The 19,555-nt window shown below is 46.6% G+C and overlaps 1 protein-coding gene across 6 annotated transcripts in view; it reads right to left on the reverse strand.

Moving 5' to 3' along the window:
- znf536 (zinc finger protein 536) overlaps positions 1-19,555 on the reverse strand; it is a 148,579-nt gene that overhangs the window by 11,860 nt on the left and 117,164 nt on the right. The window contains exon 6 of one of the 6 annotated variants that reach the window (XM_018758161.2): positions 2,963-4,958. The exons of 4 other annotated variants lie outside the window; for them this stretch is intronic. In XM_018758161.2, coding sequence (XP_018613677.1) covers positions 4,825-4,958 — 134 coding nt within the window. In that variant the 3' untranslated portion in view covers positions 2,963-4,824. Of the gene's footprint in view, positions 1-2,962; positions 4,965-19,555 lie in introns of those variants that run through there. One more of the 6 variants, XM_018758160.2, reaches the window with a different exon arrangement.

Consider the following 19,555-nt stretch of genomic DNA (forward strand, 5'->3'; position numbering starts at 1 on the left):
CTTGTGTGTGTCATGTGTGTGTCAACAAACCTGTCAGCAAATAAATAACACATTCTGTCATGGTCCTACAAGGTCACTACCAGATAAGAACACAACACACACACACAGATCCCATAGGCCACTGCCCTGTGTCACACACATAGGTACGAACAAGAGCACAAACCACACAGATGTATAGAGCTGTGAGTGGAATGGCCAGCAATTGCTGTTCAAACATTAAGGGCCTGGAAAAGGCAGAAAAGGCAAGTGCCACATCTAGAAACGCTGTTTATATTTATATTAACATTCATTCCTTTAGCAGACCCTTTTGTCCAAATCAACGTACATCTCAGCAAAAATACAATTTATGCATTACATTAAGAGAAAGAGACACAGCTGCAGACATGAAAGTCTCAAGTAAACCTAGTTTGTTACCTACCACTTGCTGCACCAAGGTTCATCGTTCGAGTAGGTGCGTAAAACACAGGATAGACAAATCCTGATACTCTCCAACCAATTTTTTTAGTATTTTTTTTGTTTAGGAGGATCATGGTACAGCATGACAGCTCCCCCACATCTGCTCTGAAGTGGGGTGGTAGAGAGACATTGGAGAGAGACACTGGCCTCCCCCACTGTCCCGTTGAGCTCAAGGACGATCGCGTGTGTGACACCACTGCCGTTCTGTTCTTATTGGACACACTACATTAGTGCTGCTCTCACACAGGCTGTGGCCTCCCTGGCATCTAAGAACAACACTGGAGAACTTGGTGGAGACTGAGGACCATTTAGTGTGTTCTCATGCACAGTGGGTGGATGAAAGGAGGAGAGTTGACAAAGTTATACACACCTTTGGTCTGCAAAAACACTAGCCGAGGTAAGAAATGATTATTTTAGTGCTCAGTTCTGCACACTGTAGTAAACACAGTAAACCATTGCAGGTAAGTCATCTTATACATACTTTTGGGAAAAGTACTGTATGAAAATTCAATATTGTATAAAGACACTGTAATATGCACTCTAAAGTATCTTATACTGTTAGACTAATAGGACAGGAACTTTATTATTAAAAGCTGGTGCTGCAGCTGGGGATGGGATTCAAATCCATGACCCCTCTGGAGGAAGCCAAAAGTTCAAACCAGTGCCAGTGTAATGAGCTCCCTGAGTCCCTCAACATTGTTGAATCCCACCCACATTTATGAAGGGTCTCAGTCAATCTGTTTCAGAGCCACTTCTCTCCTGATCTCCTCTCTGCTCTATAAACTTTCTGTACATATGTTAATTTTTTTTAAAAAAAATGAATTACTCCCTCTCAGTTCTATGAGCAGTTGTGATGTGTGCTGGCAAGGATGGTGGTTTTGGTCACATTGACTGTACTCTGAGAATAACATGTCTGTATCTTTAGCTCTTTGTCTGATGTCAACACACTTTGTTTTGAGTAGTAAATGAATAAATACATGATGAATCTATTATAAATGGGGAAACACTGTAGAGTGTGAGGGACCAGCTGCAAAGATGCAATCTGTACACTGCTATTGGGAGGGAGGGGCAGGAAATAGCCACATGTCACAGCTCTGAGCACACAGGTTCTAGGACAGGCAGGACATCAGCCCCTCCTCTTAGGTAGGGTGTCTCAGAGAGGCATTTCTTGTGTCAACAACAAGAGCAGAGAGCTGTGTGTGAGCATCAGTGCTCTTATTGTACATACTGCCACAGCACAAGAGTCTGATCCCACTGCCCTACTAGTCACAAACTTGCTGGGTATCTGTGTAGTGATCACTGTCCTGTGTTGAGAGTCAGCAGTGCACAGACATTATTTCATTTAGCCAGCACTTTTGTCTAAAGCAACTTATTTTATTAAGCAGGGTAAGTTTTACTGGAGCAACTTTAGGGTAAGTACATTGCTTAAGTGTATTACAGCTGGAGATGAGATTTGAACCAGTAATTTTTAGATCCCAAGGCAGCAGGTCTAACCATTACACTACCAGCTACCCCACAAGTACCCACTCTACACAGCACACACCTCATCACATCACATTAAAGTGACAATACTGACTTACACTGGTTCCTCAGATTGCAGACGCAGTACTTTACTATACTGGAAGTCTGTTACTAACTGTCTGTTCATAGCTCCAAAGTGACCACATCCCAGTAAACAAAAGATTAATAGTACAGGCATCTCTCACGTTATTACAGGTCAGGTTCTGGAATAGCTAGGTATAGCTGTGAAAAATACTTTGCAAGATTTTTTCTTTTGATTTTATTAACTTATTAAGCTACATTAACTGTAATTTACAATTATTTAAAATGAAAACATGCTGTCTCCACAGTCTCAAAGAGTTGACGAATTCATCCCATAGACAAGTACAACGTTGCTTATCTTGTCATTGATCCGTGACACTCAGGATCACTAGGCAGGAACTGTAAGCACTGTGGAAGTGAGTTCTGGTGTTCCAAACATCCTTTTCTTTCTGGGTGTTCTTTACTCCAGTCTACTGGCTGGGAGGGCAAACTGCAGAACAGAAAATATACAAATAAACACGAACACGTCTGTATCGTTGAACATGTGCTATGTGGATGTTTGCGCTACTGTGCCACGGTGCATATGATCAGCTGCAGCTGAGAGCGCCAGTGACGCAAGCAACGTGGCTGAGGTTGTAGCTGTGAAAAGCACTCACAGATTTTGTATCGCGGCTTGTGACCGTAACTCTCAGTTCGACAGGCAGACGGACCGTCTGTGAAGCCGCATGTTAACACGCAATGAGCTCATCTGAGGAAAGATGTTCTGAAATAGCAGGGAGTCGATGGGCTCCGCAGTCCACGCTCCTGAGCAGTCCCTCGAGGACCAACTCTATCAAAGTGCCCAGCGAACACAGGACGCTTCCTCTGCACACAACACATAGAGATGACAGCAGGACAGGTTCTGATTACATATTATTTTTATTACAAGTACAGTTCAGTAGTTACAAAAAGAAGCATCCAATAGACTTGCACTGCCATGAGCGTACAGCAAACAGAGGCGCGAGGTCAGGGCATCGGGCACAGAGGGTGCACGCGGTCCCGTGGAACGTGCGGGGAGAAGCTGCCCGGCGGCCCACAGCCACAGCCCCAGCTACTGCCCTACACTTTAGGGACCGGGATCGTCTCCTTCATATCTTATTTCCCTCCTTCTTTGTCCTCCTCACTTGAGCCGCACTCATGTTAAAGGCCACGTGAGATGACTGAGGCCACAGCCACACGCTATGGCCAGGCTTCGTCCCTGTGCCACCCGCTGCGCGCTGCCATGACCTCTACAACCCGAAGCCGTGACCGTTAATCACGCCGAGACCCTTGCAGCCCCTCAGAGAGATACGGGATCCTGTTGGGAGTCACGACAAGCACACACGTTGCACAATGTCACGACACACACGGACACGGCATGTTTGCGGTTAGTCTGTTTGGCGCCACGCGGATCTGCTGCGCCCGGCACTTCATCATACCATCACAGTGCAAAATACTTCTGGAGGAAACATAAATGCTAAGTGAGTTATGTATGAGTGGGTATACGATTCTTCTCAGGACATTAAAAGATTGTCATATTTTTTAAATGCAGAAGGCAAAAGTACAGTACTGGAAAAACAACTTGTTCTAAGTCTACAGTGACTACAACTACAGTACTACAGACGGCTGTGGATGCAACAGTGTGCGACTGTATCTAAGGCTAGACAATAACTGACTTCTTTATTTCTTTCTCTTTAAAGTAAATACATCAAAACCATCTCAGTAGTCAATAACACTTTGCAACATAGATTGTTGGCAGTATTTCATAAACATTTTAAACATTACAGTCCATGAAGTTAATAAGATACTGTAGATATAAAGAAAGAAAAAGCCCAGTTCTTTTCTCATATTCTTCTTAGAATTTTATATGTCTATCTATTTTGGACACAATTATGTAAACTAGTTTTTTTTTTGTTTTTTTTTTTTTTAACGGTCACTTCAGGATTTTGCTTATAACATTCACAACATTTTGTATTTTTATTGATTTTTTTCTTTCCATTACACTTAGCTCATAGCTGAGAATCTACAGAATCTACATGTGGACAAACAGTGGACAACAGAGAGTCACCACTTATACACAAACTGCTCCAGTCAGAGGACAGGAGAGGACAGGAGAGGAGAGGCGGCTCGCTGAGGCGCGGAGGTCGTTTCCGTCGCACTGTCACAGCCGTGACAGTCAGCGGTCCACACAGGAAGTGCAGCCTGCCAGTCCCACCTCTGAGCAGCGCACAGGAGAGGAACATCCTCTGTGAGACACCTCGATTGTCCAGTGGACAGCCAGCGGGCTTAGCATGGCGCTGGCACTGGGCAGCGTTTCTCCACGCTGGTCCGCAGCTGGTGCTGTCCTCCAAGCGCTCCCACTGCTCTCCGAAGTGGGGGATGGAGTGCACGATGCCGTCAGGACACCGGGAATGCAGGTGCACAGGTAGGAATGTGACAGGGATATGACAGTTTTTACCCAAGCACATGCGCAGCTGCGGCCTTCACCACGATTAACATGAGGCCCACCGAGACAGTTCGTGGGTCGTCACACCGCTCAAACACCAAGTTGTACCAAGGATCGAGCTGAGGGAAAGTTCCGGAGACAACAGCACAGCAGCAGGATGCGGCGTCACTACGCACCGCTGGGCACAGATCACTCGCTGGTGGATGTGACCCCAAAAAGAGCCGTTCTTGTGCGCTCTGCTCTTGTTCCTGAAAGCCTTTGCTCTCGCCCTTCTTTCCAGGTGGAGTCTTTCTCACTGTCTCTTCCTCCGTCACTTGGACAGCAGCTTGAGTGTCCTTCCCCCACTGCAGGGCGCGGGGGCTCTAGTCTTTCAAAGCGTCCTCCTGCATCTCAGTGTCGGCTAGGTGACACTCCTGGGTGGAGGTGGGGCCAGGGCCAGGGGTACCAGGCGCGCCTGAGGGCCGTGGGCCATCCTCCTCTCTTACCCATGGATGAACTACAGCTTAAAGAAAAAACGCAGGTTAACAGGGCTGCCGCTGCGCCCCCGCCAGGCCGCCGGGGACACACACACCAAACACAGATGTGCTTTCCTGAAGCTTGGCGACGCCGTGTCGTGTGTGTGAGAACTAAGGGCCTCAACCCTCTTCTGCCCCTGAGACTCAGTGGACAAACTACAACCGAAGCAAAAACTTCTGGTTTGTAAATATTCATTTTTAATATATGTATTGCTTTGGGTCACAATTTCCAAGCAATTTTGGTAGTTAGATTGCCAATCAGAAGTAAAATTAGAAATGTAAATGGAATAATGAAAATCATTACCTATACTGGCCTTACAAGAAATAGGTATTATTTGTCAATAGAACACAAAGAAACTGAATTTGGACACATTATTCTAAAATGTCTTTGAAAATGAAATTAAACAAGCATTTATTTGGTATGTTACTTATTAAAGCAAGATATTAAACTGAAACAGAGCAAAGGAGCAGCAATAACAGAAATATAATTTAGTTTTTCCAAATAGCAATAAAAGTAACACCTACTCTCTCTGCATGATGCATATAATGAGAGCATTAATTTGATTCTGAAGTGAGATGCCTGCTTCCTAAATGACTTTGCTTTGAATTAATATCATAGATGTTTTCAACATATTAGCTGAACATTTACAGGGAAAGAAGAAAGAGAAGGCAGTTTTCAGCCTCATATAAAATTGATATGATGGCAGTTCAGAGTTGAGAGACCCTATCAAAGACGTCAGCAGTGTTTACTAGGACCGTCACACCTCTCACTGTCAGAACAACCCATCAGCTCATACTCTGAATATGGATTATGATGCATTATCATCACTCTGATGAGTTCTGAGGAGCTTCAGACTCCCAGGGGAACTGTACAAGCTGCATTGCTTGCTATGTACTCCAAATGACCTCTAGATGGCGCCACAGGCATACTGATTAGTGCACAGCAACACACATGGAGGCTGTGTGTTGATGTAACCTATAATGTGATTTCACTTCCTGTTACTGCTCTATCACCTGTGTAGACCAATAAAGGCCACCTGAAAAGTTTTGCCTATTTCTTTTGTGTCACCATATTATTATTATTATTATTATTATTATTATTATTATTATTATTATTATTATTATTATTATAGGGGGGTGCGGTGGTGCAGTGGGTTGGACCAGGTCCTACTCTCCGCTGGGTCTGGTGTTCGAGTCCCGCTTGGGGTGCCTTGCGGCGGACTGGCGTCCCGTCCTGGGTGTGTCCCCTCCCCCTCTGGCCTTACGCCCTGTGTTGCCGAGTAGGCTCCGGTTCCCCGCGACCCCATATGGGACAAGCGGTTCAGAAAATGTGTGTGTGTGTGTGTGTGTGTATTATTATTATTATTATTAGTAGTAGTAGTAGCAGTAGTAGTAGAGCTATTATTACTGTTGTTATCGTTGTTGTTTTACTTGTCTAAATACCACATATATAATTAAGCAGTATACAAACATCTCCAAAGCCACATAAAAATGATTTCACACATTGTACCTATTAAAACTGTCAAGTAGTTTAGTATTTATCATTTATAGTAGCAAAATCTACTGGGATTTTAACTTGAAACCATCTGTTGACAAAATCAGGTTTTGGCCCCTGCAGTAAACATTAAAACCTACCACCATGCAGGACGTTAAAGGCAAAGGAAGGTAGTAAAGGCAGCAATGGCTCCTGTTGCCCGAATGCTTCCAGTAATTTCTTCTTAGAGAAAGTCTGAATAACAAGTTGGTCATGAGGCCCCTGTTTGCCTTTCACTGCTCATTAACTAAGCCACCTGCTTTCCTGTCTCCCCAAACAACTGCCACTGTGACCAGGAGACCTCTGGGCTAACTTTGCACAATTTTTTAAAAATATTTTTTCCCTTAATTTACTCTTTTTTCCACAACTAAAAGATGATTCTTCTGAGGTCACAGAGCTCATTGGTATTCCAAAGACTTATGGTTTACTATCAATGTAGCAGTTTCCACTCTAGTAGAAAGACCACCTTTCTAGGCCACTTAAATCAGAACAATTTCACACAGCACTTCATACATATGTGCACCTTTTCTCCTATGTAAGTCTACTCCGTAAGTGTAGTATTATATTTAATCAACATTAGGTATAGTAAAAAAACTATATTGTATAATATAAACCTAATGTCAAATACCTTTCATAAAAAAATCACTGAATGAGAGGAATTTGTGAAAATGATATATTTGCATGTTAATATATCAGTTTGCAAGACTAATGAGAGCGGGATGGCAGCCTCAGCGCCGAAGGGAATTCTTCTGAATTAATACGGGCCGTCCTGTTCACGACATGGGAAAAGGAGTGTGCAGCCCCCTCTGCTGGTGATCTGAAGTAACACATCCAAAACAGAGGCTTGGCTAAAGTAGTGTGGAGGTATCTGGCTCCAGGACCCATCACAAGGTAATGCTAATGTCACACTCAACAGATTAAATTAATGGACTGGTAGAACAGCTCGAAACTCTTGATTGAGAGGTGTAATGTTGAAGCTGCACTACTTCTCTCCAAGGGTAAGAAGCACTAACACCACTCCTTGGGAGAGTCGCTTGCGGTCGACATGTAGGTGTACTCAGCCACGCACAGTGCTTTGAGCATGACATAGGCACTTGTAGAAACTCAAAGGGTTTAAGTGCCCCATGAGACAGCAGCCTTAGCAATCCTGGTCGAGATCCCTCCACTCTCCGCATCTGCAGCCGCAGCTCTTCCTGCGCGCAAGCTCTAAAGGCAACACCGCAGTCCGTGATTTCGGCAGCAGACACAACGGGGGGAAAGTGAAAGCGAAACAACACTCCCGCTGTCCTTCCTAAGAGGAGCACAGGGCACACTTCCCCAGCATGCAGGGGGCAGCGCCATCATCTCAGGTGTCCGTGGACTCTCTGTTCTGTCCCGGGCGTAGAGACGCCCAAGGAATGTGTTGTTTTTGGCAGGGTGGTGCTCATTGTACGGCCAGCCTTTATAAAAATGTAAATATGAACTGTGCACACAGCCCCGGTACCAGGAAGTGCAAGGGGACATATTTTTAGAAGGTTTTAATGAATACAGGATGTTTATGAATACCGCTTTGCTACGATTCACAAAGACTGGAAAAGTGCAGCGTGTCCCCCCACACTCCCAAAGCAAAGCACACAAAGTCCCATCAGCTGCGGGGGTGTTATGTGGTTTCCGCAGGAACCGCTTGTGAACCCAGAGACCACGGTGCTCAGCAAGTAGCACAAATGATGGGTGAATGCAGAAGGGGATCCTGGGCTTGGCCCAGGATGGCCGCAAAGGCAGGCAGCATGCAGTGTGACTTAACGGGAACGAAAGACGACTGGAGGAGTCACAGGCGCTCCGCATGTTCCGGGATTTGTGTACTTCCTCATAGTGCCGCGAGAGAATGAAAGGGATTTGTTCCACCGCGGGACGCTGTCTGCCCTGAGCTACAACCTCTGTGTGCACAGAGCAACCTGCTTCTTTTATGCAGAACTCACAGGCCATACAGAAGAAAGGGCTAAACGGACTATTTCAGCTGTGTAACCTCCACTGATCTTGGTGGGCACTGTGGTATTATGTGGTATTATATGGTACATTAAGGCGAGCTTTGGATGGGTGCGCTGACGAAGAAAGCCCCAACAGCGTCTGCTTGTGTCTTGTATTCATTGCTGCTTTCGTAGTTTGACTGTGAGACAAAGGAAGAAAGAGGAAGGGCAGGATGCTGAGCAAACACCAGGGGGTGAACTTGACACAGTGACCTTTGACCCCATCCTAGTCTCCGACAATGGCACAGAATGCCTGGTGTCCTACTGCAAAGTCTCTCCAGCAGGCTCATGTCAGTCTGCATATCTGAGCCCTGCTAATGAATAGTTCCCCGACTCTGGCCAAACCACGCCCCTACCCCCACTCCAGCCTGCCTTTAAACTGTTCCTCATTCTTCAGGCCCTGTTTTCCCACAGCTTGGACGTCCTGTCAGAGCGTCTTCTGCAAAACCAGCCGTTAATGGAAGGAAATGGCCCTCTGTGTCCACCTGATCTCTTAATCATTTCTGTTGAAATAATAATTGGCGTCAGAAAAAAAGCCTAAAACAAACTAAAAGAGACCCTCTTTAGGCGAAACAGCGTCTCCATCAGCACGAGGCACTATCTCGTCATCCACAGTCAGGACCGGCAAATACATGTGTAAAAGCTCCCCATCTGTTGGCCAGTCCTCTGTACGATTCCTTTCAGCTGACATAATCCAGATTGATTCGTTCAGCAGATAAAACTGCGGCCACTTCTGCCCTTTATAGCGGGAATATAATACCAGCCTTTATTCAGTAACAATGGCACATAATGGCATCGGAATGTGCAAAATGACTGCATCTTAAATTACTGTGACACACAAGGGCCCAACACAGGCAGCAGTCTGGTGCAGAAAATCATTAAGCGCAGATTACTGGAGCGCTGCAGCGCTAGCAGGGTCGCACTGAGGATCTGTAAAACACGCTCTTAAAAAAGCCGGGGTCTGCGCTGCGGTCGCATCCTTTACTTCTCTCTTTGCTTCTGGGTGCCCCTTCTCTTCCTCTCCTCCACCCCCGCCACGGCCTTCTATGACAACAGGAGGAGATGAGGTCATCTGGCTCGCTGGTGCTCATTTGGATATGAATCACTCATTTTGTGCTCCCTCTTCCCGGGGCGAGCTGGACTGTGTTCATAGAAGTGATTCACACATTCTGTACACACAGTAGTCTTCCTAGGAGCCACCATTCATATTTACACTTGTGCTGCTTACTCATTTGCTAGGCCGATATTTAAGGTGACACCCGGGAGGGGGGATTTCAGCTTTACCGTGGGGTCAAACCAAGGGTTCATGCTCTGCTGTTTTCCCCTATGTGTCCAGATCACTACCATGATAATGGCTTGTTCAGCCCATGCCTAAATCTGCTTTGCATCAGGGCACCCTGCGCTGTCGTCCTCACATGGTCGTTCCCACAGGAATGGTGCCAACAGTAGGGTTACCTGTGCTGGGATATCCTTCTTCGTAGAACCACGAAGTCAATGCCACTACTGCAAATCGGTGCAAAACCTTCCATTCCTATGCCTTATGGGATATTTTTAAGAGGGAAGCTTGGCTGTAAGCCTGACAGCAGCATCTAGGAGCTGTAGCTCTGTAGACATCACCTGGCCCAACGCTCTGTGAGCTCCATATGTGGGATGACGGGACTCCATGGTCAAAACGTGTCACTGATGCACAGAGGCCGCATTACAGATATGCAACAGGAGCTATCAGGGAAGAATGATCTGATACAGCAAAGCACACGACGCAAGATGAGAATCAAAACCTGTTCCACTAAACCGTGCCTAAATTATACAATTTGGTACAAACAAAAATAAAGAGTGAGCCTAATGAGATTAAACTGAGTGCAAACACAAGAAGTCGTTTGTTCTTCATACTTCAGGTAAATAATAACACAACCAGAGTGGTCAGCACATCCAGTTCGCGAAGGTCTACAACCACAGACCCAAGGTGTTCAGAAAAGTAGTGACTCGAGTGCCCCTGAGCGTGCAGGTGAGGTGGTGTAGTGTCCAAGCAAAAATTACAGTGACATCATTGGGAGCAGAGACATGGCAGGACCCTCAGGCACTCCGACATGAAAGACGATAAAGGTGTAAAGAACACATTTAATTGCATCCTCCACAAACCTGACGAAATCCTTTCAAAACATGATTGCACGCGTGACAAAAAGGTGTACAAGTGAAAAGCGGCGATGCTAACGTGGCTAGGTCCTCACTAATTCCATGCATAATGAGTGCGACAAGTTGAGTAGCTCGGAGAGGGCTGGACGCCGAGGCACAGCAGCTCTCATCCCCCGTTCATCTCTGTCATTGTCGCGCGGCTGTGGCACCTGCCTCTTTCTGCCCCTCACACCTACAGGGCCTCAGTGAAGAGAGTACAGCTCTGCACCAACTTTTATACACACAACAGTGCCTGGGGTTAGCAATGGGAAACCGAAGGCCCCCTGTGTTTGTTTACAAGACTGAAGGAGAACTTACTAACCCTAAAAGATAAAGAGATGCAAGGAAGAATGGCATCACCTGACTTGCAAAGGAGGCAGGCAAATTAGCATGTAGTTTAAAAGGAAGGACAAAAACCAGGGATATGATTATGTAAATTAAAACAGGATATCCCTTACTGTTCGCCTTTCTGTCCCTTTCTAATTCAAAATCTCCCGTTCAGATATTCCCAGGGGAGCCCGAGGGTTGCTTAACAGGATAATTATGATAGACAAAACGTCCAGGTTCCAGTTGCATTGCGAGGTGCCAGTGCTGCACACAGCCAACCCACCAGACACATGCCTGGCAAACAGCAAGAAGCCATTATTGTCTTGGGGGAGAACCGAAAAGTGTAGGTAAATAAACGTGCAGGATGCGCTTCTGTTGTCGCTCTCCCCTTCCTTGTTAATAGCAGAACGACAATCTCAGAGATTCTCCTCGACATCTGTGTTGCCAAGGAACTGTGTGATTTTAGAATGACATCACATATATGTATGATGTCATGCATTAAGACATCATGCATTATTCAGGGAAAAGGGTGCATGACAGTCTTTGACACTGATAGAGACAGCCACTGCCCAGGTGGGCCCCCGCTAAGACAGGGTGTTTAAAAAGTGCTGGGGCTAATCCACCCAACCTAAAAGGTCCCCGTGGGTCAGGAGGCAGGCAACATACACACAGGGCAGATGTAAACCTGACCCCACTGCTGCACTAAGCAAAACCTTTGGAAAGGCCATGCTCACTTCCATGGGCTGCTTGTCTCTCCACCCTGCTTCTGGCGACAAGGACCTTCAAAATCCTTCGAACACACACAAAAGCACATTCGCCCCACACAGTTTTGCCGGCACAATCTTCATTCCTGACAGTAAACTACACACCTAATTTGCGGAATTTGTAAAAACGGGAAATTCCGGCAGGAGACACGCAGTGATTTTGTGCATTGCTTGGAAATGTAGCCACTGTTTACTTCATTATTTACTTGTCTGGTGGCAGTAAAATGCTGTTAGTGAACAATATGTCAAATTATTTACGTGCTGGGCAAACCACTTAAGGCAAGTCTCTTTGTCACATGACACAGTCATAAAGAGCGATGCGAGATGAAGGCAGTTCTTCTGGGGCCGAGAAACGCGACAAGCGCTCCCGCTTGTCTCGACGCCACCGCGGGAACAACCCGCTGTATCAAAGTACTTTGCCTCCCTTTTCTCACATGCGTTCTTCCACCCCGGAAGGTGTGGGTCCCACCGGAATTGAACTCGTGCACCAGGTCTAAGCTCTGTGTTCAGACAGCAGCCTTCTTGTGTGCTAAACAACAGTCCGCATTTCCTTCTGTGTGATAAGGTGATTTATCAATTATTTACCCCCAAACACCCCGTTTATAGGCCAAGGAGTCAGTTATTCTAGCGAAAGCCGAGCACGACATCATACAACGCAGAAGAAGCAGTTTAAGAAGCTCCACTATCAGTCTTCTCGGTGGTTTAGAGTGATTTAGCAGTTCCCCTCACCTCCTGCCTCTTGGCAGGAAAGGCCAAGCAAGTCATGTTTCAGTAAAGGCACCAGTGGATGTGGGATCCCGCTCTGCTCCTCCCATATAAAGCAGGGCTGCTGGAGCAGCAAAGTTGGATGGGGGCTTAGTCGAAGGAAAGGCTGTGTGGAGCTAAACAGTAAGAGTGGGACATGGAGAGCGAGGTGGCCCATTTAAGGGACAGGGTCCCCATTGCACGCTTGCAGGGGGTCACACCAAGGTCATTGTGACACGCAAGCAGATACACTTGAGGAAAGAACCTAGTTTTCAGGAAGTACAGAAATGGACGTGGAGCACGTGCAGTGCTCTGTGCTTGCTGCCACCTCACACTCGCTCTCATTTACACTGCTTCGTGCTGTCCTAGTGCAGTTTTCCCCAAAGGGGGGTGCCAACTTTACCAGCTTTGCAAGGTACTCTTTGTGTAACTTTCTCAGATGAAGGTGAAGGAAGCAGAAGGACGGTGGGATGAGATAATTCTGTGCAAGTGACACACTCAAGGCCACACTGCCAGTTCTCACCCTAGGTACAAAACGATCAAGTCCTGCTTCTTCATCTCAACCCTCTGTATTCTGTACATCAGGTGTGGAATCTTCCTGTCTGTCTCCTGCGGTCACTCTACAGTCACGGTCCACTCGAGCGACAGGCACAGCAGTTTTGTCCGCTTTAAGATGGGATACCAACTCGCAGAGGCGACCCGAACCACCTTCGCCCCCATCGAGCCCCGTCCGACAGGTTTGTGTCTAGGACAGCAAGTACCAGAGGTTCACCCAGGCCAAGGAAAACACGAGCACAGTTGCCTCTATTCATTGCATATGAAATCCCCAAACTATCCCGGTTTCTGTGTGCCTTTTTTCCCCTTTTTTTTCAGTCTGTCGCATCAATAATATTCTTTCTGTTTGAGCTCCTTCTTTTTTTCCAAGCCTGAGAAACTTCAGAGATGCGAACAATTACCCATTTCTAATATAAAACCAGTGAAATATACCTGGGATTATAAGTCATTGACAAATAACCTTGCTGATAGATGTGAACTAGATTCTGTTCAAAGCACTCCGACGGCCTCAAAAGAGATTAGCAGTTCTTATCAGGTCAATGATGCCACGGGGGAAATGTGTTTAAAGTCACATTGATTTATTGAAAGATTCCCCTATAAAAAGTGGTTCTCAGTGGCGCGGCGGGCGGGAGATGGGTCGCTTGGCGGCTAGTGCAGCGCGGGGAGGACTGCGTTCGGCGCTGCAAAACCTGCAGATTTCGTTTGATGAGTTGGATAACAGCGCCTTTCCCTCCCTGCCTGTGGGCTTCATACTAGAGCATGCTGTTCGCCTACTGACAACACCCTTCCACACACACACACACACACACACACACACAACAAGAAGCCATAATAAAAAGCTTTGTTCACAGCAGCAAAGGTCCACAGCATTAATTTTACAACATTACCTTCTTAAAAGTAATAATTAAAGTTTAACGTGGGCATCTGTGGGACATCACCCTCACCTACCTTGTTTTGCTTATGACCACATTAGCGGTAGAACCAGCAACCTACTGGTCTTAAATCTAGTTTATATTTTCCCTGTGAGCAGTACAATGACTGGAGCACATTCACCACTGGGCGAGCATTGCTCATTTTCTGTTAGGGGCATTCTATCGGGATGTTTCCTTGAGGCCCCTGACCTGTGATGGAGAAGGAGCTGATACTCTGGCCACCTCATGCTAACTTGTCTCCATCGGACACATCACAGGACACACTAAACGGGAACCATGCTGTGGGGTGAAACCCTTGAACAAGTATCTGACCCACATTTGCTGGGCTCCTCACTGACCTGACAACAGAAAGGAGGATGTAGATAATGATACCATGGACCATGGCAGGAAGGTGGTCCACGTTGCTCAGACCACCATTCCTCCATTGATTCTGTGGCACGCGGACACACACAGAGCCTCATTGTAAAAGGGACAGCAGAATGAAAGCGGAATGAGTGCAACATCTTTTCACCCCTTGACTCCTGCGAGGGGTCTGGGAGGAGACCGGGCTGCCCAAGGTGAGTCGGACCTGAGCGGAGCACCACATTTGTCGACTATAACAGTCTTTTCATGCTCTCAAAATGACATTTGGCATTCATTATATTCTTAAGTACGGAGGCAAGGCCCTGGTGAAAAACATGTGTTGCATGCAGATTAGCTGAAGCCGTCAGGAAAAAAATAACAATATTGAAATATAAAATGTTTTGTTACACATCTGGGTTATCGGCGTTAGACAGGAGCCAACTTTCCGTCGTCGGGCAAGAGCCTTGAAATGGCAGAGAGCTGAACAAACAGCACCTCTCCTTCAAACCGGGGATCAAAGAGGCTCGGGTTCGGGTGAAACGATATCGACAGAATGTCAAGCAGAAGAGCGGCACAGAGGTGGGAGGGGCCCCCAGACACACACTTCCTTGGCTGTCCATCATCAAAGTGCAACGGAGCCTCGGCACGCGATAAGAGAAACAGAGCAGACAAGCGCTGAGGAGCAGGAAGATGAAGAGTGCGAAGGAGGCAGATTCTCCTGAGGAGAAGCACCGCAGCACCACTCTGCGGACCACCTGGCTTGTCTGCGCAACACCTGAGTATCACATGCAACACCTGAGCAGTACATAGTACACCTGAGTAGAACATGCAACTCTGGGGATTTCCGCACAACATCCAGCCTGTCTGTGGAACAGCGAAACACCTGGGCTGTCTCTGAGACACCTGGGCCATGTGTGAGAAATGATCACCAGGATTTCGCATGAAGGACCTGCGACGTGACTGAGTGAAGCACCTCTGTACTCAAATGCTCTCCTGGCTCAAGGAGGAGGAGGAGGAGGCTGACAGAAGTTCCATCCGTCGTCCAGCTGAACAAACTGATCCCAGATTGTGAAAGTGAAGCAAAAGCCCGCTCCTTGAGTTTGGCTGGAATTGCGAAAGGAGCAAGCGGACAATGAGCCATGCCGTCGTACTGAAAATGACCCTGTCATTAGTGTTTAAGAGGCAAACATTAGCACAGACTCCCAAAATGTACCATCGTAATAAAACGGTCAGCATTGATTGGCTACACGATGAGGCCTGTTCCTGCATCTTCATCCACCTCCTTCCCATCACTTTGTATGAAACCCGCCCAGCGACAGGTGTGAACAGTTGAACATCAGAAAATGCATTTCTCAGTAAAAATAAACTTATACGCTGAGGGTACGCCTGGCGTCAACTGCATTCTTCAACTCTGCTTTATAGACCAGCATCCAAACACTCAAGCGACTCACAGGCCGACTCTGCCCTCGGTGGTGAAGAACGGCCTCTAGGTGGTGCTAGTCTTTTATGAGTGCGCCTATATTTTTACTAGACAATAAAAACATTAATTTGCCCTGAAATAATTTTTGACGTAAACGTAAAATGGTGCCCATTCGAACTCAGTAATGAAGCATGGTGCATTTCTGGAGCTCCTAATTTGACTAGTTAAATGACTCCATTACGTGTCTAACAGGGAGAGGCAAATCATTTCTGGTCAGTTGAGGCCCACTTACGCGCATCATTTTGTTCGAAAATATAAAGTCCCATATCTATTTTTTTCCCCCTTTTGTCTTGCCATTTTAACCAACTGATTGCTCACAAAAACACACACACACACACACACACACACACACACAAATCAGGAAGAGGGAAGCAAAGAGGCACAGTTCTCTTCCCAGCCGCCGGAAACCCTGTCTATGGATCGCCCTATTAATTACACATCCAGGAGAGGCGAGCGAACCCACAAATGAAAGAGCGATCAAACAAATAAATAAATAAAGGTGCGAATAAATAAATAAATACGCTGCACGTCTGTTATCGTGACAGCGAATTCATGTGGATTTTGTGTAATCATAACCTTGTCAAAGAGTTGGATTTTCGCTTTTAGAGAAAACAAATTATTGAAGAACGTTGAATTATTAAAGATTCTGCTGTCTATCAGTGTCACTTAACACATGTAGATGGCAAAATGCTTCCCTTTCAGCTCCCGCTTGGACATCTGTTTAAAAAATGAGCCCCCCCTCAATCGTCCCCCCTGCGTGCAATTGAAATTAATTAAATTGTTTGTTTGTTTATGGCAGAGACAACTTGGCGTAACGCCCCCCCCCATCCTTTTTTAATGATTACCCTATGAGACTGCTTGCCGCTCTGTGCCAGTGAGGAAGGATGAGACACATGGAGGACTCCTCGTGTCCCTCTACCAATTCCGCTCGCTCCGAACCCTCTGCTCTCCCCTTCATACACAGCCACCGCGTTCCCTCAGTCTTTGCCCTCAGTGCCCCCCACTGGCACCCTTCAGTGACAGGGTGGGTTGGGTGTGTACACCTCTTCTTCAGCACGAGAAGTGGGATTAGAGGTGCATACAGCCACAGTTTACTTTGATTTTATATGAATAAACAAAAACAAACTAAGACGCACAATGAGCTCATGTTGTTCTAAGATTCCATGCAGGTCACAGGCGCTGAAGGGGTTAAGGGAGCCGGCCACTAGTGAGCAGATGCCCATAGATTTCAATCCCAGACTAGGCACAGCTCCTGTGGTTGGAGGGGTGCAGAGTAAGCTACCTACATCATCCCACTTGCTGAGTAGAAGCCTTGGGAGAGTTACGCTACCATGCCACTTGGATGGGCTGACAGACTTGCCGAAATCAAGGCCCGCGAAGGCATCAGGTGATATAGGGTGAGTGTTGAGGGCGGAGCCATTAATCAGCAGGCTACGTGGTTCATTTCCAATACGTTCTTTATGGACGGTCTGGCAGGGAAACCCCTGTGGAAAAGTGTTCAGTCGAAGGCAGACCTCTCCAACATCTCACCTACACGACCCAAAACAGAAATACAAACGTAATAAAGAAACGCAAACCAGCACATTTTAATTTTTTAATTCGTTACACCCGATTTACAAAATAAAGAGATAACGCGTGAGGCACAGGATGTACCCAGGTTGCACAGCGATTAATCTTTTCTTTTGACAGGTGGAGGTTACCTAATGCAAAGGGCGGGGCCTGCAGCTCAAGCCACGCCTCCTCATGGCCCATCCGAGGGCCACATCCAGCCAGGTGACAGCTCTGGTTTGTTGCCGCTGTGTCGCCCAAGGGCTGTGTGGCGGTGCCAGGCACAGTGATAGCTGCTTGCCTGTGCTCCTGAGCACCAGGGCCCTGCACTCCTGGTCACAAAAGCCTTAAAGGAAGCACTAATTACACAGATTGGCTCTTAAAACCTGAAAGTTTAAGGCTTCATTTTATTTACCATTCCTTGGGATGGAATGCATTTATTAAACAACGCCACGTAGCAGTAATATGGAAACAAAAAGAAACAAGGAAAGAAAGGATAGACTGAAACAGGCCTGAGTAGAGACCTACGTGCCAAATGTCCGCAGCTCAGCGCAGTGAGCACAGCCACCTTTTGAGAAGTCATCAGTTTCTCTACACTTTTGCACTTTACAACGCAAATTGTGCAAATCATAACTGTACTGAAAGCCACTTCTTATTTTCAGAGTTTACTGAATTGAATTTAATTTTTATTTTTGTATAATGCTCCAGTATCCCAAAGGGCTGTCCCAGGGCACAAAGTTCACTCCACAGTTCTGGCTGACTTCACGGGATTCCAAGGCACCATTCGTGTTCTCGTACGGAAAAAAATAATACATTTTCAAAATGCCTGGATAATGACTGTGTCCACCAAGGTGCCGGACAAGTGGCACACATTAAATATGTATGTTTGGTGAAACAAAGGCTGGCGCTTTCATGTTACTGCAGTCCCCCGGACCAGCACCCCCACCCCCGTCCCCGCCCTACAAACTTCTGCCGGCGTTTTCTGCCTGTTGATCCTCCTGAAGAGGACAGATCAAATATTCCACTTGAGCTGCAGCCTTCCGCTGCTTTGCGGATGTTATGGGGGCTGACGGAGAGGGCGGGTTTGAAGTCTATACAGACAGCGCCACTTTGATATCCTCCCTGCCAGTATATCACCAAAGACATAGAGAAAGGAACAGGGAGAGGGGGAGCGCGACAGAGAGAGAGCTGAACAAAAGCATCTGTGAATTGGTCTGGGCCTGCGGCATCTTGAGTCGGAGACCTTTTGAAGTTTACCCCCCGCCCCCGCCCCCCTTACACAACCACTCCCCCCGAACCCCGTTCCAGTCTCTCACAGCATCTATTGGCGACATGTTAGATGGTGTCGATCCAAAGTCGCTCCACGAGGCACGACGGAACAATACCTTCGAAAAACCATGCCCAGCAAAAAAAAAAAAAAAAAAAAAAAAAAACTGAATATGTGTTATCTGTGGAAAATGGGCGGGACTACTGTGCTTGACCGCCACGTGGGACGGGATGGGACAACTGTGCATGTCCACTTTTACACCTTCATCTTCCACATGGAATTGTCATGTTTCCACACACAGCCGAGTGTAGCTATGCAAAGCCACAGCTGATGTTTCTTTCTCCCTGTCATTTTGAGCGCCGTGTGTCTAGAAAAGGGTCAGAGCAAGACAGCAGAACGGGGTGAGAGCAGCAAGATGTCCCACACTGGGCCGGAAGTGAAAGAGTTAACAAGCATTTTTAATGTCTTCGTATAAACAGATTTTGTTGCTGCTTAAAGTGGGCTCAGAATTAAAGCGTATCGTTTTACACACATATTGCATGCATATTACGGAGGCCCAGCTGTTTGTGCCCTGCTCTTAAGAGCCATATGATTAAGTTAGAGGATACCAGATAAGATTTAGGCCTCTTTACCGGTGCGCTCCCATTGGACAGGACTCTGCTTGCGTTTCGCCGCTAAGTTATTAAATGGCAAAATGACATTATTTTCTAAGTGTATGTGTAATTATTACAACACACCTGTGGCTCTGACCCCTGGCCAAAAGGATGGAGACTGGGAATGAAGAAGAGCAGGAGAGAGAACAGAGAGGTGCAGAAACAGAGGAACATGGTGTGTGAAGCACGGGTGTGTTTAGGAAAAATGTTACGTACTCAATACAACAGTTAAGAAGCCTAATAAACTAGAATTC

This window comes from Scleropages formosus, chromosome 1 (genome assembly GCF_900964775.1).
Source record: "Scleropages formosus chromosome 1, fSclFor1.1, whole genome shotgun sequence".
NCBI lineage: Eukaryota > Metazoa > Chordata > Actinopteri > Osteoglossiformes > Osteoglossidae > Scleropages > Scleropages formosus.